Source organism: Ranitomeya imitator, chromosome 5 (genome assembly GCF_032444005.1).
Source record: "Ranitomeya imitator isolate aRanImi1 chromosome 5, aRanImi1.pri, whole genome shotgun sequence".
NCBI classification, from domain to species: domain Eukaryota; kingdom Metazoa; phylum Chordata; class Amphibia; order Anura; family Dendrobatidae; genus Ranitomeya; species Ranitomeya imitator.
This window is the reverse complement of record NC_091286.1, coordinates 716,144,791-716,168,720: the sequence shown is the minus strand read 5'-3', so window position 1 is coordinate 716,168,720 and position 23,930 is coordinate 716,144,791. Positions and strand designations below refer to the sequence as shown.

At 44.5% G+C, this 23,930-nt stretch overlaps 1 protein-coding gene across 1 annotated transcript in view; it reads right to left on the bottom strand.

Annotated features, from left to right (window-relative positions):
• The window catches only part of LOC138681001 (T-cell differentiation antigen CD6-like), a 361,581-nt gene that overhangs the window by 126,957 nt on the left and 210,694 nt on the right, over positions 1-23,930 (bottom strand). Inside the window, exon 9 of the mRNA XM_069768182.1 lies at positions 12,412-12,516. Within this exon, the coding sequence (XP_069624283.1) occupies positions 12,412-12,516 (105 nt within the window). The remainder of the gene's footprint in view (positions 1-12,411; positions 12,517-23,930) is intronic.

Sequence of the window (23,930 nt, the reverse complement as noted above, 5' to 3'; positions counted from 1 at the left end):
CAGTCCTGCGGAACAGACCCCGTCGCTATAGAGTCCCTAAAAATAAGAAACAATGGTTTATCTATTACATTACTTAGTTCTCTTAGTACTCGTGGGTGTATGCCATCCGGACCCGGAGATTTATCTATTTTGATCTTATTTAGCCGGTTTCGCACCTCTTCTTGGGTTAGATTAGGGACCCTTAATATAGGGTTTTCATTGTTTCTTGGGATTTCACCTAGCATTTCATTTTCCACAGTGAATACCGTGGAGAAGGTGTTTAATATGTTAGCTTTTTCCTCGTCATCTACAACCATTCTTTCCTCACTATTTTTTAAGGGGCCTACATTTTCAGTTTTTATTCTTTTACTATTGATATAGTTGAAGAACAGTTTGGGATTAGTTTTACTCTCCTTAGCAATGTGCTTATCTGTTTCCTTTTTGGCAGCTTTAATTAGTTTTTTAGATAAAGTATTTTTCTCCCTATAGTTTTTTTAGAGCTTCAATGGTGCCATCCTGCTTTAGTAGTGCAAATGCTTTCTTTTTACTGTTAATTGCCTGTCTTACTTCTTTGTTTAGCCACATTGGGTTTTTCCTATTTCTAGTCCTTTTATTCCCACAAGGTATAAACCGCTTACACTGCCTATTTAGGATGTTCTTAAACATTTTCCATTTATTATCTGTATTCTTATTTCTGAGGATATTGTCCCAGTCTACCAGATTAAGGGCATCTCTAAGCTGGTCAAACTTTGCCTTCCTAAAGTTCAGTGTTTTTGTGACTCCCTGACAAGTCCCCCTAGTGAAAGACAGGTGAAACTGTACAATATTGTGGTCGCTATTTCCTAGATGCCCGACCACCTGCAGATTTGTTATTCTGTCAGGTCTATTAGATAGTATTAGGTCTAAAAGTGCTGCTCCTCTGGTTGGATTCTGCACCAATTGTGAAAGATAATTTTTCTTGGTTATTAGCAGAAACCTGTTGCCTTTATGGGTTTCACAGGTTTCTGTTTCCCAGTTAATATCCGGGTAGTTAAAGTCCCCCATAACCAGGACCTCATTATGGGTTGCAGCTTCATCTATCTGCTTTAGAAGTAGACTTTCCATGATTTCTGTTATATTTGGGGGTTTGTAACAGAATTTTGTTACCATTTTTCCCTCCATGAATTTCGACCCATATGGACTCGACATCCTCATTCCCTTCACTAAAATCCTCCCTTAAAGTGGACTTTAGACAAGACTTTACATAGAGACAAACCCCTCCTCCTCTCCGATTTTTATGATCCTTTCTAAACAGACTGTAACCCTGTAAGTTAACTGCCCAGTCATAGCTTTCATCTAACCATGTCTCGGTTATTCCCACTATGTCAAAGTTACCTGTAGATATTTCTGCTTCTAGTTCTTCCATCTTGTTTGTCAGGCTTCTGGCATTTGCGAGCATGCAGTTTAGAGGATTTTGTTTTGTTCCAATCTCCTCGCTGTGGATTGTTTAAGAAATGTTCTTACCTCCCTTCTGAGTATGTTTTCCTGGGTCTTCTTTGTTCGAGTCTAATGTTTTTCTTCCCGTCCCCTCTTCTTCTAGTTTAACGCCCTCCTGATGAGTGTAGCAAGTCTTCTGGCGAATGTGTGTTTCCCAGGTTTATTGAGGTGTAGTCCGTCTCTGGCGAGGAGTCCATTGTACAAGTAATTCACACCGTGGTCCAGTCATAGCTTTCATCTAACCATGTCTCGGTTATTCCCACTATGTCAAAGTTACCTGTAGATATTTCTGCTTCTAGTTCTTCCATCTTGTTTGTCAGGCTTCTGGCATTTGCGAGCATGCAGTTTAGAGGATTTTGTTTTGTTCCAATCTCCTCACTGTGGATTGTTTAAGAAATGTTCTTACCTCCCTTCTGAGTATGTTTTCCTGGGTCTTCTTTGTTCGAGTCTAATGTTTTTCTTCCCGTCCCCTCTTCTTCTAGTTTAACGCCCTCCTGATGAGTGTAGCAAGTCTTCTGGCGAATGTGTGTTTCCCAGGTTTATTGAGGTGTAGTCCGTCTCTGGCGAGGAGTCCATCGTACAAGTAATTCACACCGTGGTCCAGGAATCCGAATCCTTGTTGTCTGCACCATCGTCTTAGCCAGTTGTTCGCATCAAGGATCCTGTTCCATCTCCTGGTGCCATGCCCGTCTACTGGAAGGATAGAAGAAAAAACTACCTGTGCATCTAGTTCCTTTACTTTCTTCCCCAACTCTTCAAAGTCCTTGCAGATTGTCGGTAGGTCCTTCCTTGCCGTGTCATTGGTGCCAACATGTATCAGAAGAAATGGGTGGACGTCCTTGGAGCTGAAGAGCTTTAGTATCCTATCGGTCACATCCTTGATCATCGCACCTGGAAGGCAGCATACTTCTCTTGCGGTTATGTCCGGTCTGCAGATGGCTGCTTCTGTGCCTCTCAGTAGTGAGTCTCCCACCACCACCACTCTTCGTTGCTTCTTGGCTGTACTTTTTGCTGTCACTTGTTGCTGTGTGCCCTTTTCTTTTTTGCTTGCTGGTATTGCTTCATCCTTAGGTGTGCCATCTTCATCCTCTACAAAGATTTGATAGCGGTTCTTCAGTTGTGTGGTTGGTGATTTCTCCATGGTCTTCTTGCTTCTTTTGGTCACATGCTTCCACTCATCTGCTTTTGGAGGTTCTCTGACACTTTTTTCACCTTCTGTGACCAGTAGAGATGCTTCTGTTCTGTCTAGGAAGTCTTCATTCTCTTTGATGAGTTTCAAAGTTGCTATTCTTTCTTCCAGACCCCGCACCTTTTCTTCTAAAAGGGCCACTAGTCTACACTTCTGACAGGTGAAATTGGATTCTTCTTCTGGTCGATCTGTGAACATGTAGCACATGCTGCAGCTCACCATGTAGGTTGTCACATCTGCCATGTTGCTCCTAGATCCTGCTGACTTGCTGTGTGTTTTCCTTCTTGTGTAATCTACTCAGCCAAGCTCTCTTGCAATAATGTCCTACAGGCAAAAATTTGCGCGCCGTAAGGTGATGCTTTCCAAGCAGCTGGTCCCGACTGTACCCAACGATCTTCTTGCTTAGGGAGACTCTTTGCTTTTCCCAGAAGGCACCTGGAATATGCAAATTATCCTCCTCAAGCTTGAATCCCTGGTTTGGTGATGCTTTCCAAGCAGCTGGTCCCGGCTGTACCCAACGATCTTCTTGCTTAGGGAGACTCTTCGCTTTTCCCAGAAGGCACCTGGCATATGCAAATTATCCTCCTCAAGCTTGAATCCCTGGTTTGGTGATGCTTTCCAAGCAGCTGGTCCCGGCTGTACCCAACGATCTTCTTGCTGAGGGAGACTCTTCGCTTTTCCCAGAAGGCACCTGGAATATGCAAATTATCCTCCTCAAGCTTGAATCCCTGGTTTGGTGATGCTTTCCAAGCAGCTGGTCCCGGCTGTACCCAACGATCTTCTTGCTTAGGGAGACTCTTCGCTTTTCCCAGAAGGCACCTGGAATATGCAAATTATCCTCCTCAAGCTTGAATCCCTGGTTTGGTGATGCTTTCCAAGCAGCTGGTCCCGGCTGTACCCAACGATCTTCTTGCTTAGGGAGACTCTTCGCTTTTCCCAGAAGGCACCTGGAATATGCAAATTATCCTCCTCAAGCTTGAATCCCTGGTTTGGTGATGCCTTCCAAGCAGCTATATACAACATATATTAGAGCGGGCACCGTCCAGTAAAAACGTATGGGATCTCCTAATGCATACTCATATGAAATGAACCAAAAAGAGAAAAAGGTATGCAAAAAAGCGGGATCACCAGCACAATAGGATACTGATTAATGATAAGTTTATTACATGGAGAACACAAAACAGACTTTTAAAAACATTTAAAAGGCCTCCACCACATAGGTAGAGGTGGCGGGTCCACACTTACAATGTAAACAAGAACACAATATTGCACAAAAGGTACACTGATGGGTCATACAAATTAACAGTAAACAATAGTAACAGTTACAATAAGCAACCTAGAAATCTAGTGGGTACACAAGGCACACAATAATTCAATATGCACAAATATATCGGCCAAAAGGACTCTAATGCCAGGGAGTAACCTGAATTAGCAGGGCTCAGCAATTTGAAAAAAGAGCCTATATAAATGTGGTATGATCTCCTATCAGCTAGATCAAAAATGGCCCGTCACTCATTATCGGACATAGACCACCACTAATATATAAAGTATAACTATAGCAACCTACAAACGCTTGAGCAGGCTTGGTACTCTCAAATAGAAAAGTTCAGGCTATAAGTCCCTCAAGGTATCTCACCCATAGGCCTATAGGCTTTTTAGTTGTGCCGGGCATAATGTATCCCTAAGTCCCATCAGTGTCCTGGACCGACGCGTATCGACGCACAAAGCGTCTTCCTCAGGGTCAGAGCATACATTCTCAGTGTGTTGCCCCTATTTTATACAATAAACCTTTGATAAGTAACACATACCAGGTGTGGGTACAGGTGACGGAGCCGCGGCCGCGTGTCAGCGTTCCCAGCGGTTACCGGTGCCGAAACCGGAAGTCGTAAACCGGAAGTGTGATGACGCCGTGGTTACTGTCTCTGGGTCTCGTTGCCTAAGCAACTGACCCCAACGCTTGATCTGCGCACGCGCAGATCTAAGCGCCAGAACTATTGCGCAATAGTTTCCTTCACTGCAATGATGTTCTATCAATTTAAACAGCACGGAGCAAAGTGCTGTATCACTGGTGCACAAGGCCTCCTGAAGCCTTCCAAGCAGCTGGTTCCGCCTGTACCCAACGATCTTCTTGCTTAGGGAGACTCTTCGCTTTTCCCAGAAGGCACCTGGAATATGCAAATTATCCTCCTCAAGCTTGAATCCCTGGTTTTATATACATAAACAGATACTTTCTGGTGACCTGTTCATACATATATAGATACTGAAAAAAAACACAAAAATTGAGCTTGACCTGAGTTGGTACGCATGCTAATCTTAAACGCATGTTCACGTTGGCCACAAAACATATAAAACCTACAAGAGAAAAAGAGAGCAAAAACTCTGCTGCAACTAAGTAAATAAAAACAAAAAGTGCATTTAAATAACAGAGTTTTTAGTAATACTTTTTAAAATAAAAAATAGCATAAAAACCATCCCACCACGAAAAGGTAACTTTGATCGGGACAGTCCTACACTGTCTAATATTAAAACCTTACCATGTGTCAATGTTGACCTCAGTGTGAATATGGGCAGACAAAAGGCCTGGGCCCAACCAATGTATTCTTGCATTCTGTGCAAGCTGTGGTGTGGCCTCCCTCTCCTGTGCTGGAAATTGTATATAAGGCTTCCCCAGACTGGTGTTCCACTGGTTGGGCCCAGACCTTTTGTCTGCCCTTATTCACACTGAGGTCAACATTGACACATGGTAAGGTTTTAATATTAGACAGTGTAGGACTGTACCGATCAGAGTTACCTTGTCGTGGTGGGATGGCTTTTATGCTATTTTGTGATTAAAAAAAGTGTTATTAATTAATAAAGTGCTGTGCATTTATTTAATCCAAATGGTATTGGAAAAAATATAAAATTGGAAAAAGTAAAAGGATGCTTAATACATTTAAGACAGTGTATATACGTTTATAAACACCGCAAAGTGCCAAAGTACAACTAATGGTCTAGAAACATCTCCATGAAAGATAGAATGTTAGTATGTTTTTATCATGTCTAGTCTTTTTCTTTTTTGTCGGTGTATCTTGATTGGTGTTCCAATAAAGTTTTGTCATTTTTGAATAAGAATTTTTGTATTATGTTTTTTTTTTTTTATTGATCTTAGTGTTCAAGTAGTTTTGTATGTACATATAGAGATATTGGTTGATCACCGGTTAATACATGTACATAAAGACTCACTGGCCTAGGACCAATTCATACACCTAGACATACAGTTACTAGCTGGTGACCAGCTAACACGAATATTTGATCCCATGGATCCATTATATGTCCATTTTGCAAACCAGCGAGAAAATCTCGCCATACGGATGTCACACAGATGCTTACATGCGAGAATATCACCTCCTCGCACTGCACACGGATGACATACGGATCGCTGTTCAGGGAACATTTCTGCAATTGTGTGTGACTCCAGCCTAAAGGAGATCCCTGTTGTGAATTCTGTGGCAGAGCTCCCTCCTGTGGTCACAAGTGGTACTTCGGCTGATTCTCTCTGTGAGCTTCCGTTGGTGGAGGAAAGTGGTACTGCGGCTTCTGAGTTTCCTTCCTCAGGTGATGTGGTGAAGTCGTTAGGTGCTGCTCTATTTAACTCCACCTAGTGCTTTGATCCTGGCCTCCAGTCAATGTTCTAGTATTGGACCTGTTTCCTCCTGGATCGTTCCTGTGGCCTGCTGCTCTGCATAGCTAAGTTCTGCTTTGCTATTTTGTTTGCTGTTTTTTCTGTCCAGCTTGTCTATTTGTTTTTTCCTGCTTGCTGGAAGCTCTGGGACGCAGAGGGTGTACCTCCGTGCCGTTAGTTCGGTACGGAGGGTCTTTTTGCCCCCTTTGCGTGGTTTTTGTAGGGTTTTCTGTTGACCGCAAAGTTACCTTTCCTATCCTCGCTCTGTTCAGAAAGTCGGGCCTCACTTTGCTAAATCTATTTCATCTCTACGTTTGTCTTTTCATCTTAACTCACAGTCATTATATGTGGGGGCTGCCTTTTCCTTTGGGGTATTTCTCTGAGGCAAGGTAGGCTTATTTTCTATCTTCAGGCTAGCTAGTTTCTCAGGCTGTGCCGAGTTGCATAGGGAGCGTTAGGCGCAATCCACGGCTGCCTCTATTGTGGTTGGAGAGGATTAGGGATTGTGGTCAGCAGAGTTCCCACGTCTCAGAGCTCTTTCTATGTTTTTGGGTTATTGTCAGGTCACTGTATGTGCTCTGACCTCTATGTCCATTGTGGTACTGAATTATCTTATCATAACAGATCCCCCAACATTAAACATAATGGTATTTTACTTACTGATCAGAACAGGGGCAGCAGCATTTTTTCCCCACCACAGCAGCACTGCCATCTATCTGCAGTGTAGGGAAGTGCAGCACAGCCCTATGTATGTGAACGGAGCAGCTCCCTGTACAGCAGAGCCACTTTGACAGTAAAAATGATAAAGGACAATTGACCCCATAATTGAGCGTATTTACACCATTGTATAATAATTGGGAATATCCCTTTAAAAAAAAGGAATATCTGCAGATTACTTTACCTTTTTTCCCCTACGGTTGGATTTTTTTTTCTATTTCTGCAAGGTTGTTTCCACCAATCTCTCCCATCGGGAAACAATGTACAGTCTGAGTTATGTCAACACTGCAGTTTTTTACTTGGAACCAAAGGTGACTCCAGGTCACCAATAAGCTGCAACCTTAGAAGGAAGATAGACTTTTCAATGACTGTCCAATAATACGGAAAATCTGATGGTTAAGAACCTGTATGGTCCCTTTCTGCATTCATTTATATCTTCAGTTTTAAAGCTGAAGTCTTAAACAGGTAAAGTTTTACTTTTATACTACTTCCACATATGTAGCAAATATTTTATATGTACCTGCCTGAAATCGGTTGGGCAAGGAGTTCGGCAAGCTGGAAAGTCCCCAGGGCAAATGTTAGGATTTGTTTCAGCTTTGTGGTAGTATGCTTTGGGGTAGTGTGATGCCACCCTCTGGTAATTTTTCCTTACTGCAGATTTATGAAAATTAATGTTTAAAGAGTATTTTGTGATGACATCGTGGATGTGTGGATTGTTTAGCTATTTTCTTGCTGAAGGGGTGTTAATACTTTTCTGCGCAATGATGACAGAAGTATTCTAGGAGTGAAACCTTTATTGGCTAACCAAAAAATAATTTTTTCTGGTTAGCCAATAAAGGTATCACTCCTAGAATACTTCTGTCATCATTGGGCAGAAAATTATTCACATTGATTTTTCTGGCTAACACGGTACCACAATACAATTTGTTATTGTACATCTTGCTGAAGGGGGCAAGTTTACCTTTCAAATGGTGTATCATTTGTGTGTGTGGGTGCAGTATGAATGGAAATACAAAGTAATCACCGAAAAAGAGTGCTTTGAAATAATATAGAAGGATACACACGCATCTACTATATAATTGTCTAAGGGGTACTTCCGTCTGTCTGTCCTTGTGTCACGGTTATTCATTCGCTGATTGGTCTCGCCAGCTGCCTGTCATGGCTGTCGCGACCAATCAGCGACGGGCACAGTCCGGAAGAAAATGGCCGCTCCTTACTCCCCGCAGTCAGTGCCCGGCGCCCGCTCCATACTCCCCTCCGGTCACCGCTAACACAGGGTTAATGCCGGCGGTAATGGACCGCGTTATGCCGCGGGTAACGCACTCCGTTACCGCTGCTATTAACCCTGTGTGTCCCCAACTTTTTACTATTGATGCTGCGTATGCGGCATCAATAGTAAAACGATCTAATGTTAAAAATAATAATAATAAAAGAAAAACCTTATTCTCACCTTCCGTCGTCGCGTCCTCTCCTCGGCACTGCAAGCGACAGGTTCCACTTCCAAAGATGCTATGGGAGAAGGACCTTCCATGACGTCACGGTCATGTGACCGTGACGTCATGGAAGGTCCTGCGCTCATACCAATCCTGGGACCGGACACCGCACACAAGCGCCGGAACTACAACGGGCTCTTCGGATGGTGAGTATGTTTCTTTTTTATTTTTTAACCTGTTACATACGTGACTGGGCAATATACTACCTGGCTGGGGGATATACTACGTGACTGGGCAATATACTACGTGTCTGTGCTGTATACTATGTGACTGGGCAATATACTACGTCGCTGTGCAATACACTATGTGGCTGGGCAATATACTACGTGGCTCTGTGCTGTATATTACGTGGCTGGCCAATATACTACGTGTCTGTGCTGTATACTATGTGACTGGGCAATATACTACATTGCTGTGCAATATACTACGTCGCTGTGCAATATACTACGTGGCTGGGCAATATACTACGTCGCTCTGTGCTGTATATTACGTAGCTGGGCAATATACTACGTGTCTGTGCTGTATACTATGTGACTGGGCAATATACTACGTTGCTGTGCAATATACTATGTCGCTGTGCAATATACTACGTGGCTGGGCAATATACTACGTGGCTCTGTGCTGTATATTACGTGGCTGGGCAATATACTACGTGACTGGGCAATATACTACGTGACTGGGCAATATACTACGTGACTGGGCAATATACTACGTGGCTGGGCAATATACTACGTCGCTGTGCAATATACTACGTGACTGGGCAATATACTACGTGACTGGGCAATATACTACGTGGCTGGGCAATATACTACGTGGCTGGGCAATATACTACGCGACTGGGCAATATACTACGTGACTGGGCAATATACTACGTGGCTGGGCAATATACTACGCGACTGGGCAATATACTACGTGGCTGGGCAATATACTACGTGGCTGGGCAATATACTACGTGACTGGGCAATATACTACGTGGCTGGGCAATATACTACGTGACTCGGCAATATACTATGTGGCTGGGCAATATACTACATTGCTCTGTGCTGTATACTACATCGCTGGGCAATATACTACGTGGCTGGGCAATATACTACGTGGCTGGGCAATATACTACGTGGCTGGGCAATATACTACGTGGCTGGGCAATATATTAAGTGGCTCTGTGCTGTATATTACGTGGCTGGGCAATATACTACGTCACTGGGCAATATACTACATTGCTGGGCAATATACTACGTGGCTGGGCAATATACTACATGGCTGGGCAATATACTACGTGGCTGGTCAATATACTACTTGGCTGGGCAATATATTACGTGACTGGGCAATATACTTCGTGGCTGGGCAATATAGTACGTGGCTGGGCAATATAGTACGTGGCTGGGCAATATAGTACGTGGCTGGGCAATATAGTACGTGGCTGGGCAATATACTATGTGACTGGGCAATATACTACGTGGCTGGGCAATATAGTATGTGGCTGGGCAACATACTACGAGGACATGCATATTCTAGAATACCCGATGCGTTAGAATCGGGCCACCATCTAGTATAAGTATTTAAGTATACATATATAGATATATATACATACACACACTCATACATATGAGCTACAAAGGCACACAAGTCGACCTGCCATTGGCTACAGCAGAACAAAGTGAAGGTTCTGGAGTGGCCATCTCAGTCTCCTGACCTCAATATCATTGAGCCACTCTGGGGAGATTTCAAGCGCACAGTTCATGCTAGACAGCCCAGGAATTTACAGGAATTGGAGTCTTTTTGCCAAGAAGAGTGGGCAGCTTTACCATCTGAAAAAATAAAGAACCTCATCCACAACTACCACAAAAGACTTGAAGCTGTCATTGATGTTAGAGGGGGGTAATACACGGTATTAAGAAATGGGGTATGTAAACGTTTGATCCGGGTCATCAGGATGTTTTGGGTCGTCATTTTGATCTAAAAAGAGAAACCACAGTAGTTTGACAATAAATAGCTTCACCAACCACTGACCATGAGTGGAAAAAAAGTTTTGGTGTTATCATTTATATTCTCTAAAAAAAAAAAAGGCCAAGAAAGTAAAAATGTTGCTGTGGTATGTAATCTTTTGAGCACAACTGTAGCTGTATCTTTAAGCAGAGCTCTTAGGAGTAGGTTATCAGGACATTTAACAAGACCCACACTCCCAGGATCATCTCAGCTGACTTTTGATGTCATACATGCTATTAATAGTGATAGTAACATAGTAACATAGTTAGTAAGGCCGAAAAAAGACATTTGTCCATCCAGTTCAGCCTATATTCCATCATAATAAATCCCCAGATCTACGTCCTTCTACAGAACCTAATAATTGTATGATACAATATTGTTCTGCTCCAGGAAGACATCCAGGCCTCTCTTGAACCCCTCGACTGAGTTCGCCATCACCACCTCCTCAGGCAAGCAATTCCAGATTCTCACTGCCCTAACAGTAAAGAATCCTCTTCTATGTTGGTGGAAAACCTTCTCTCCTCCAGACGCAAAGAATGCCCCCTTGTGCCCGTCACCTTCCTTGGTATAAACAGATCCTCAGCGAGATATTTGTATTGTCCCCTTATATACTTATACATGGTTATTAGATCGCCCCTCAGTCGTCTTTTTTCTAGACTAAATAATCCTAATTTCGCTAATCTATCTGGGTATTGTAGTTCTCCCATCCCCTTTATTAATTTTGTTGCCCTCCTTTGTACTCTCTCTAGTTCCATTATATCCTTCCTGAGCACCGGTGCCCAAAACTGGACACAGTACTCCATGTGCGGTCTAACTAGGGATTTGTACAGAGGCAGTATAATGCTCTCATCATGTGTATCCAGACCTCTTTTAATGCACCCCATGATCCTGTTTGCCTTGGCAGCTGCTGCCTGGCACTGGCTGCTCCAGGTAAGTTTATCATTAACTAGGATCCCCAAGTCCTTCTCCCTGTCAGATTTACCCAGTGGTTTCCCGTTCAGTGTGTAATGGTGATATTGATTCCCTCTTCCCATGTGTATAACCTTACATTTATCATTGTTAAACCTCATCTGCCACCTTTCAGCCCAAGTTTCCAACTTATCCAGATCCATCTGTAGCAGAATACTATCTTCTCTTGTATTAACTGCTTTACATAGTTTTGTATCATCTGCAAATATCGATATTTTACTGTGTAAACCTTCTACCAGATCATTAATGAATATGTTGAAGAGAACAGGTCCCAATACTGACCCCTGCGGTACCCCACTGGTCACAGCGACCCAGTTAGAGACTATACCATTTATAACCACCCTCTGCTTTCTATCACTAAGCCAGTTACTAACCCATTTACACACATTTTCCCCCAGACCAAGCATTCTCATTTTGTGTACCAACCTCTTGTGCGGCACGGTATCAAACGCTTTGGAAAAATCGAGATATACCACGTCCAATGACTCACCGTGGTCCAGTCTATAGCTTACCTCTTCATAAAAACTGATTAGATTGGTTTGACAGGAGCGATTTCTCATAAACCCATGCTGATATGGAGTTAAACAGTTATTCTCATTGAGATAATCCAGAATAACATCCCTCAGAAACCCTTCAAATATTTTACCAACAATAGAGGTTAGACTTACTGGCCTATAATTTCCAGGTTCACTTTTAGAGCCCTTTTTGAATATTGGCACCACATTTGCTATGCGCCAGTCCTGCGGAACAGACCCTGTCGCTATACAGTCACTAAAAATAAGAAATAATGGTTTATCTATTACATTACTTAGTTCTCTTAGTACTCGTGGGTGTATGCCATCCGGACCCGGAGTTTTATCTATTTTAATCTTGATGTGATGTCATTCTCTAATCAGAAAGAAACATTTTCCAGAATGAAAACATGAAAGGGATGTACTCACCATGAAATGTCACCAAAGGCATTAGGTTGGCGTCACTGAACCCATAATCCTCCTTGTCCTCCATAGCGGTGGTAATGGAAGGCACTAGTGGGATGGAAGCTGGTACTAAAACAATGAAATGGCAAAGATTCATAAAAATTCAGTAGAATAAAATATATAACAGTGCAAAACATATAACTCTGTACAATACATACTACCCTCTGATACCATGCAGACTATGAAGTCTTCCGCCCACTGATACCATAGAGACTAGAGATCCTTCCATGCACTAATATCAGAGAATATGGAGCCTACCACCCATTGACACCACGGAGACTATGGAGCTACTCACCCACTGATACCATGGAAACTATGAAACTTTCCACCCATCGCGACCCTAAAGACTATGGAGCCTACTTCCCACAGACATGAAGACTATAGAACCTTCATCCACTGATACCATGGAGACTAGAGATCCTTCCATGCACTAATATCAGAGAATATGGAGCCTACCACCCATTGACACCACGGAGACTATGGAGCTACTCACCCACTGATACCATGGAAACTATGAAACTTTCCACCCATCGCGACCCTAAAGACTATGGAGCCTACTTCCCACAGACATGAAGACTATAGAACCTTCATCCACTGATACCATGGAGACTAGAGATCCTTCCATGCACTAATATCAGAGAATATGGAGCCTACCACCCATTGACACCATGGAGACTATGGAGCTACTCACCCACTGATACCATGGAAACTATGAAACTTTCTACCCATCGCGACCCTAAAGACTATGGAGCCTATTTCCCACAGACTATGAAGACTATAGAACCTTCATCCACTGATACCATGGAGACTAGAGATCCATGCACGAATATCAGAGAATATGGAGCCTACCACCCATTGACACCATGGAGACTATGGAGCTACTCACCCACTGATACCATGGAAACTATGAAACTTTCCACCCATCGCGACCCTAAAGACTATGGAGCCTACTTGTTATGTTTGCTAATGACAGGTGTTATGAAGGCAATCCAGAAACACAGTGTGCTTAGCGATCAGAGCGCACACAGTGATCTGACAAATACCAAAAAATACAAGAACGAGCTCTGAGACGTGGAAACTCTGTAGACTGCACACCTGATCCTATCCTAAACACAACTAAAAGCGGCTGTGGATTGCGCCTAACAACTACCTAGGCAACTCGGCACAGCCTAAGAAACTAGCTAGCCTGAAGATAGAAAAATAGGCCTGACTTGCCCAGAGAAATTCCCCAAAGGAAAAGGCAGCCCCCCACATATAATGACTGTGAGTAAGATGAAAAGACAAAACGTAGGGATGAAATAGATTCAGCAAAGTGGGGCCCGATATTCTAGGACAGAGCGAGGACAGTAAAGCGAACTTTGCAGTCTACAAAAAACCCTAAAGCAAAACCACGCAAAGGGGGCAAAAAAAACCCACCGTGCCGAACTAACGGCACGGCGGTACACCCTTTGCGTCTCAGAGCTTCCAGCAAAAACAAAAGACAAGCTGGACAGAAAAAAAGCAACAAAAAAGCAAAATGCACTTAGCTATACAGAGCAGCAGGTCACAGGAACAATCAGGAGAAGCTCAGATCCAACACTGAAACATTGACAAGGAGCAAGGATAGCAGCATCAGGCGGAGTTAAGTAATGAAGCAGTTAACGAGCTCACCAGAACACCTGAGGGAGGAAGCTCAGAAGCTGCAGTACCACTTGTGACCACAGGAGTGAATTCAGCCACAGAATTCACAACAGTACCCCCCCCTTGAGGAGGGGTCACCGAACCCTCACCAGAGCCCCCAGGCCGACCAGGATGAGCCGCATGAAAGGCACGAACAAGATCGGAAGCATGAACATCAGAGGCAAAAACCCAGGAATTATCTTCCTGAGCATAACCCTTCCATTTAACCAGATACTGGAGTTTCCGTCTAGAAACACGAGAATCCAAAATCTTCTCCACAATATACTCCAATTCCCCCTCCACCAAAACCGGGGCAGGAGGCTCAACAGATGGAACCATAGGTGCCACGTATCTCCGCAACAACGACCTATGGAATACATTATGTATGGAAAAGGAGTCTGGGAGGGTCAAACGAAAAGACACAGGATTGAGAACCTCAGAAATCCTATACGGACCAATAAAACGAGGTTTAAATTTAGGAGAGGAAACCTTCATAGGAATATGACGAGAAGATAACCAAACCAGATCCCCAACACGAAGTCGGGGACCCACACGGCGTCTGCGATTAGCGAAAAGTTGAGCTTTCTCCTGGGACAAGATCAAATTGTCCACTACCTGAGTCCAGATCTGCTGCAACCTATCCACCACAGAATCCACACCAGGACAGTCCGAAGACTCAACCTGTCCTGAAGAGAAACGAGGATGGAACCCAGAATTGCAAAAGAATGGAGAAACCAAGGTAGCCGAGCTGGCCCGATTATTAAGGGCGAACTCAGCCAACGGCAAAAAGGACACCCAATCATCCTGGTCTGCAGAAACAAAACATCTCAGATATGTTTCCAAGGTCTGATTGGTTCGTTCGGTCTGGCCATTAGTCTGAGGATGGAAAGCCGAGGAAAAGGATAGGTCAATGCCCATCCTACCACAAAAGGCTCGCCAAAACCTTGAAACAAACTGGGAACCTCTGTCAGAAACAATATTCTCAGGAATGCCATGCAACCGAACCACATGCTGAAAGAACAAAGGTACCAAATCAGAGGAGGAAGGCAATTTAGCCAAGGGCACCAGATGGACCATTTTAGAAAAGCGATCACAGACCACCCAAATGACTGACATCTTTTGAGAAACGGGAAGGTCAGAAATGAAATCCATCGAAATATGTGTCCAAGGCCTCTTTGGGACCGGCAAGGGCAAAAGCAACCCACTGGCACGAGAACAGCAGGGCTTAGCCCTAGCACAAATCCCACAGGACTGCACAAAAGTACGTACATCCCGTGACAGAGATGGCCACCAGAAGGATCTAGCCACTAACTCTCTGGTACCAAAGATTCCAGGATGACCAGCCAACACCGAACAATGAAGTTCAGAGATAAGTTTATTAGTCCACCTATCAGGGACGAACAGTTTCTCTGCTGGACAACGGTCAGGTTTATTCGCCTGAAATTTTTGCAGCACCCGCCGCAAATCAGGGGAGATGGCAGACACAATGACTCCTTCCTTGAGGATACCCGCTGGCTCAGATAAACCAGGAGAGTCAGGCACAAAACTCCTAGACAGAGCATCCGCCTTCACATTTTTAGAGCCCGGAAGGTACGAAATCACAAAGTCGAAGCGGGCAAAAAATAACGACCAACGGGCCTGTCTAGGATTCAAGCGCTTGGCAGACTCGAGATAAGTCAAGTTCTTATGATCAGTCAATACCACCACGCGATGCTTAGCTCCTTCAAGCCAATGACGCCACTCCTCGAATGCCCACTTCATGGCCAGCAACTCTCGATTGCCCACATCATAATTACGCTCAGCGGGCGAAAACTTCCTGGAAAAGAAAGCACATGGTTTCATCACTGAGCAATCAGAACCTCTCTGTGACAAAACCGCCCCTGCTCCAATCTCAGAAGCATCAACCTCGACCTGGAACGGAAGAGAAACATCTGGCTGACACAACACAGGGGCAGAACAAAAACGACGCTTCAACTCCTGAAAAGCTTCCACAGCAGCAGAAGACCAATTAACCAAATCAGCACCCTTCTTGGTCAAATCGGTCAATGGTTTGGCAATGCTAGAAAAATTACAGATGAAGCGACGATAAAAATTAGCAAAGCCCAGGAACTTTTGCAGACTTTTCAGAGATGTCGGCTGAATCCAATCCTGGATGGCTTGGACCTTAACTGGATCCATCTCGATAGTAGAAGGGGTAAAGATGAACCCCAAAAATGAAACTTTCTGCACACCGAAGAGACACTTTGATCCCTTCACAAACAAAGAGTTAGCACGCAGGACCTGAAAAACCATTCTGACCTGCTTCACATGAGACTCCCAATCATCTGAGAAGATCAAAATGTCATCCAAGTAAACAATCAGGAATTTATCCAGATACTCACGGAAGATGTCATGCATAAAAGACTGAAACACAGATGGAGCATTGGCAAGTCCGAACGGCATCACTAGATACTCAAAATGACCCTCGGGCGTATTGAATGCAGTTTTCCATTCATCTCCTTGCCTGATTCTCACCAGATTATACGCACCACGAAGATCTATCTTAGTGAACCAACTAGCCCCCTTAATCCGAGCAAACAAGTCAGATAACAATGACAAGGGATACTGAAATTTAACAGTGATCTTATTAAGAAGGCGGTAATCAATACACGGTCTCAGCGAACCATCCTTCTTGGCTACAAAGAAGAACCCTGCTCCCAGTGGTGATGACGATGGGCGAATATGTCCCTTCTCCAGGGATTCCTTCACATAACTGCGCATAGCGGCGTGTTCGGGCACGGATAAATTAAATAATCGACCTTTAGGGAAACATCACCATGTACCCCCTGACAACCCCAGCTGGATACCGACATGGAATTCCAATCCAATACTGGATTATGGGTTTGTAGCCATGGCAACCCCAACACGACCACATCATGCAGATTATGCAACACCAGAAAGCGAATAACTTCCTGATGTGCAGGAGCCATGCACATGGTCAGCTGGGCCCAGTATTGAGGTTTATTCTTGGCCAAAGGTGTAGCATCAATTCCTCTCAATGGAATAGGACACCGCAAAGGCTCCAAGAAAAACCCACAACGTTTAGCATAATCCAAATCCATCAGATTCAGGGCAGCGCCCGAATCCACAAACGCCATGACAGAAAACGACGACAAAGAGCATATCAAGGTAATGGACAGAAGGAATTTGGACTGTACAGTACCAATGACGGCAGACCTAGCGGACCGCTTAGTGCGCTTAGGACAATCAGAAATAGCATGAGTGGAATCACCACAGTAGAAACACAGACCATTCAGACGTCTGTATTCCTGCCGTTCAACTCTAGTCATAGTCCTATTGCACTGCATAGGCTCAGGTTTAACCTCAGGCAGTACCGCCAAATGGTGCACAGATTTACGCTCGAGCAAGCGTCGACCGATCTGAATGGCCAAAGACAAAGACTCATTCAAACCAGCAGGCATAGGAAATCCCACCATGACATCCTTAAGAGCCTCAGAGAGACCCTTTCTGAACAAAGCTGCCAGCGCAGATTCATTCCACTGAGTGAGTACTGACCATTTCCTAAATTTCTGACAATATACTTCTATATCATCCTGACCCTGGCACAAAGCCAGCAAATTTTTCTCAGCCTGATCCACTGAATTAGGCTCATCGTACAGCAATCCGAGCGCCAGGAAAAACGCATCGATACTACTCAATGCAGGGTCTCCTGGCGCAAGAGAAAATGCCCAGTCTTGAGGGTCGCCGCGCAAAAAAGAAATAATAATCAAAACCTGTTGAATAGGATTACCAGAAGAATGAGGTTTCAAGGCCAGAAATAGCTTACAATTATTTTTGAAACTTAGAAACTTAGTTCTATCTCCAAAAAACAAATCAGGAATAGGAATTCTTGGTTCTAACATAGATTTCTGATCAATAGTATCTTGAATTTTTTGTACATTTATAACGAGATTATCCATTGAAGAGCACAGACCCTGAATATCCATGTCCACACCTGTGTCCAGAATCACCCAAATGTCTAGGGGGAAAAAAAAAAGTGAACACAGAGCAGAAAAAAAAAAATGATGTCAGAACTTTTTCTTTCCCTCTATTGAGAATCATTAGTTTGGCTCCTTGTACTGTTATGTTTGCTAATGACAGGTGTTATGAAGGCAATCCAGAAACACAGTGTGCTTAGCGATCAGAGCGCACACAGTGATCTGACAAATACCAAAAAATACAAGAACGAGCTCTGAGACGTGGAAACTCTGTAGACTGCACACCTGATCCTATCCTAAACACAACTAAAAGCGGCTGTGGATTGCGCCTAACAACTACCTAGGCAACTCGGCACAGCCTAAGAAACTAGCTAGCCTGAAGATAGAAAAATAGGCCTGACTTGCCCAGAGAAATTCCCCAAAGGAAAAGGCAGCCCCCCACATATAATGACTGTGAGTAAGATGAAAAGACAAAACGTAGGGATGAAATAGATTCAGCAAAGTGGGGCCCGATATTCTAGGACAGAGCGAGGACAGTAAAGCGAACTTTGCAGTCTACAAAAAACCCTAAAGCAAAACCACGCAAAGGGGGCAAAAAAAACCCACCGTGCCGAACTAACGGCACGGCGGTACACCCTTTGCGTCTCAGAGCTTCCAGCAAAAACAAAAGACAAGCTGGACAGAAAAAAAGCAACAAAAAAGCAAAAAGCACTTAGCTATACAGAGCAGCAGGTCACAGGAACAATCAGGAGAAGCTCAGATCCAACACTGAAACATTGACAAGGAGCAAGGATAGCAGCATCAGGCGGAGTTAAGTAATGAAGCAGTTAACGAGCTCACCAGAACACCTGAGGGAGGAAGCTCAGAAGCTGCAGTACCACTTGTGACCACAGGAGTGAATTCAGCCACAGAATTCACAACACCTACTTCCCACAGACTATGAAGACTATAGAACCTTCATCCACTGATACCATGTAGAGTAGAGATCCTTCCATGCACTAATATCAGAGAATATGGAGCCTACCACCCATTGACACCATGGAGACTATGGAGCTACTCACCCACTGATACCATGGAAACTATGAAACTTTCCACCCATCGCGACCCTAAAGACTATGGAGCCTACTTCCCACAGACTATGAAGACTATAGAACCTTCATCCACTGATACCATGGAGACTAGAGATCCTTCCATGCACTAATATCAGAGAATATGGAGCCTACCACCCATTGACACCATGGAGACTATGGAGCTACTCACCCACTGATACCATGGAAACTATGAAACTTTCCACCCATCGCGACCCTAAAGACTATGGAGCCTACTTCCCACAGACTTTGAAGACTATAGAACCTTCATCCACTGATATCATGGAGACTATGGAGCCTTTCACGCACTGATACCAGGGAGACTATGAAACTTTTTGCTCACTGATGTCATGGAGACTATGGAGCCTTCTACCTATGGAGATCATGGAGCTTCCACACAATGATGCCATAGAGACTGTCGAGCTTTCCTCACAATGATATCATGGAGACTGGGGCATAATAATCACAATCATAAAGGTTGCAACCATAACCATACCCATGTAAAATAGTATGAAACAGAGGGCACCACCTTAGATAAAAGGGATTAACCTCATGCATGCCAAAACATAAAGAGTTTAAAAAAAGAAGAAAAAGAAGCATGCAAAGAAAGGATCAACATTGAAATACCGTGATTTTATTGACAATCTTAATCAGTAAAAGACAGACATTGAACACACAAATAAAAAAATTTAAAAAACAAAAAATTGGTGATGAATGCTAAAAATGCTCATGGTGCAGACCTCACTTAGGACAACAAGTTGCACTGGAATCCAATGAAATAGCATGCATGAAAAATACTGGATATAGTGGTGCATATTAGAGTTGAGCGACCTTGACCTTTTTAGAGTCGAGCCGGGTTTTGCGAAACCCGACTATGTCCAAAGTCGGGTCGAGTGAAATCGGCCGATTATGACGTAAAGTCGGGATCGACCGAAACACGAAACCCAATGCAAGTCAATGGGGCAGCATAGTCGGCAGTGAGTGGGGGCCAGGAAAACACCTAGAGTGGCCATTTTAATGTCAAAACCATCCATTCTTCTTAATGAAGCTTGTCAAGCGTAATTTACCTTATAATAATTGGAAGGCATTTGAAATTGGGGGTCATTTGGCTAAAGTTGTGGGGGGTAGGGCTGGTTCAAGTAATTAGTGGGCCCAGGAAATCTGGACCACGTCACGGCAGTGGAGCAGGGAGAGGTAAGTATTTCAACTTTGCAAGTGCTGTGAACCTGAGCAAGCAGGGGGGGCCCACTCGTTGGCATTGGCACTGGCACAGGGCCCCTCAAAGTACAGCGGTGTGTTTGCACGGCGGGGGCGCCTCCCACCGGCAGCAACACTTTTGCGTACTATGAGAGGCCCTGTGCCAGTGACGTCGCCAACTAGTATTCCTCCCCCCACCTGATGAAGGAACCTGCACTTTCATCTGCACCTTCCTCTTTGTCCCCGTGTAAGGTGGTATGGTATGCGGGAAGAGCAACCTGACTTTCAGCAGGGTCACAATGTTGTTGTGTAGCGTGCACGGGGAATGTTGCGTTATGGGTCAATGTACCAGCAGACTCATCTATCACTGGCTGGGCAATGGGCACGATGAAGTGGAAACACAGATATAGGCCCAAAGAAGAAAGTGGGCTAAATGCAGTTCAAAATTGGTAACACAGGAATAACCAGGGGGCATTGCAGTGGAGGACAACTGGAATGAGAGGCTGACACAGAGAGTAGGGCCAAATCAGTAAGTAGTCGAAATGCAGTTCAAAATTGGCAACCGTAGTAAACAGGCGGCACAGCTTTGTTCAGTGGAGGAGAACAGCAAGGAGTGGCAGACACCGATAGTAGGCCCCAAACCAACTAGTACGCCAAATGCAGTTGTTCCATTTAACCACAATTTAATGAGAGCCTGAAGATAGAAGCTCAGGAAAGGCAACCTGGGGAACACCTTGGAGTGTAACACACCATCTCTCTCCACCCCATACCCATTTTGTATGGCCTAATGCAGTGTACTTTTCTACAACTACTAAACGAGAGTCGGAAGACCGAAGCAATGGCAAGGAAACCTGGGGAACACCTTAGAGTGTAACACACCCTCTCTCTACACCCCATACCCAATTTGAAGGCCTAATGCAGTGTAGTTTCCAAGAACTACTAAACGAGAGCCGGAAGATCGAAGCTCAGGAAAGGCAACCTGGGGAACACCTTGGAGTGTAACACACCCTCTCGCTACACCCCATACCCAATTTGAAGGCCTAATGCAGCGTAGTTTCCAACAACTACTAAACGAGAGCCGGAAGATCGAAGCTCAGGAAAGGCAACCTGGGGAACACCTTGGAGTGTAACACACCCTCTCTCTACGCCCCATACCCAATTTGTAGGCCTAATGCAGCGTAGTTTCCGACAACTACTAAACGAGAGCCGGAATATCGAAGCTCAGGAAAGGCAACCTGGGGAACACCTTGGAGTGTAACACACCCTCTCTCTACACCCCATACCCAATTTGAAGGCCTAATGCAGTGTAGTTTCCAAGAACTACTAAACGAGAGCCGGAAGATCGAAGCTCAGGAAAGGCAACCTGGGGAACACCTTGGAGTGTAACACACCCTCTCGCTACACCCCATACCCAATTTGAAGGCCTAATGCAGCGTAGTTTCCAACAACTACTAAACGAGAGCCGGAAGATCGAAGCTCAGGAAAGGCAACCTGGGGAACACCTTGGAGTGGAACACACCATCTCTCTACACCCCATACCCAATTTGAAGGCCTAATGCAGAGTAGTTTCCAAGAACTACTAAACGAGAGCCGGAAGATCGAAGCTCAGGAAAGGCAACCTGGGGAACACCTTGGAGTGTAACACAACGTCTCTCTACACGACGGAAGGGCTGATTCTTAGGAAGGAAGGCTGTTGGAAATAAGCATTGCGCGTCCGAGGGTGATTATATTCTTATTAGGTATATGCTCACCCTCGGACGCGCCCTGCTTCTTTATTTGGAATGAATGTTTATTTGCAATGTGGTGTTGACTTTCTCTATTATTTTGGTAATTAATGATTTTATTATTTTCATTATTTTGCATCTTCTCGGCAATAATATAAAGAAGACGCGACAGGACAACACTCGGTGGATGCCATATGTGTGTTTTCAATTTAAAAAAACTTTCAGTTAACTACTTGCAGGAGAAAGTAATTGTAGCTGGTGGCCATTTTTAGTACTGTACCAGATTAGAGTTGTGTGTTTGTTTTTAATGTTAAAATGTCTGCATTTGATATCTCACCAGTATTTTCTTTTTTATAAGCAAAATACTTATTTTTATATTTTCTGATGTTGGTTCCAGGGGTACACGGGCAGCAGTGGTCTGGTCAGTGGAAGTCTAGTGGAAGGAGTGACCGCAGACAGGCTTCCAAGGCCTAACATAACAAACTTGGGCTGGCTGTAGGCACTTTTAAATTGGTTCCAGGGGTACACGGGCAGCAGTGGTCTGGTCAGTGGAAGTCTAGTGGAAGGAGTGACCGCAGACAGGCTTCCAAGGCCTAACATAACAAACTTGGGCTGGCTGTAGGCACTTTTAAATTGGTTCCAGGGGTACACGGGCAGCAGTGGTCTGGTCAGTGGAAGTCTAGTGGAAGGAGTGACCGCAGACAGGCTTCGAAGGCCTAACATAACAAAATTGGGCTGGCTGTAGGCACTTTAAATTGGTTCCAGGGGTACATGGGCAGCAGTGTATGGTCAGTGGAAGTCTAGTGGAAGGAGTGACGGCAGACAGTCTTCGAAGGCCTAACATAACAAAATTGGGCTGACTGTAGGCACTTTTAAATTGGTTCCAGGGTAACACGGCCAGCAGTGGCCTGGTCAGTGTAGTAGTTGTAGAAAGAAGGGACCGCAGACAGGCTTCGAAGGCCTAACATAACAAAAATGTCAAAACAATGGTATTGTCAGTGCCAGGCATTGAAGGATGTCAGCGGCTAGACTACACATTGGTGAAGCTGTGAGAGATAATTTTGCTAGTGGTAGAGCACTGTTTGAGCTGGGGGGGGGGACTGTCTTGTGGCCGGCGGTACAGGCACAGGGCCCCTCATATTACAACGGTGTGTCTGACGTTGGGTGCGCACCACCACCGCCAGAGACACTTTATTGTACTATGAGGGACCCAGTGGCAGTGCCGTCGACCAAAAGCGGCCACACCCACCTCTTCAGACAAACAGCACTCTCAAGGGTCCAAGCGCAAAGTGGCGATAGCACGGCCCCGTGTGGGGAGTTTGGCCATTTCGTGAGGTGGAAACATGTCGTATGCTGGACAATCAGGTGAAGAAAATTACGAGATTGGAAAAGTCATTCAGAATAGTCCACAGGCAAGACCTTTTCATAGGAAAGCTAGGTGTCAGCCGGGCAGGGTGGGGCAAAAGATTTTGAAATCCAGTTGTGGTTCATTTTAATGAAGGTTAGATCATCTACATTTTGGGTAGCCAGACGAGTCCTTTTTTCTGTTAGTATTGAACCTGCAGCACTGAATACTCTTTCTGATAGGACACTAGCTGCCGGGCAAGCAAGCTCCTGCAATGCATATTCTGCCAATTCTGGCCAGGTGTCTAATTTGGATGCCCAGTAATCAAATGGGAATGACGGTTGAGGGAGAACGTCGATAAGGGATGAAAAATAGTTTGTAACCATACTGGACAAATGTTGTCTCCTGTCACTTTGAATTGATGCTGCAGTACCTGTCCTGTCTGCGGTCATAGAAAAATCACTCCACAACCTGGTCAGAAAACCCCTCTGTC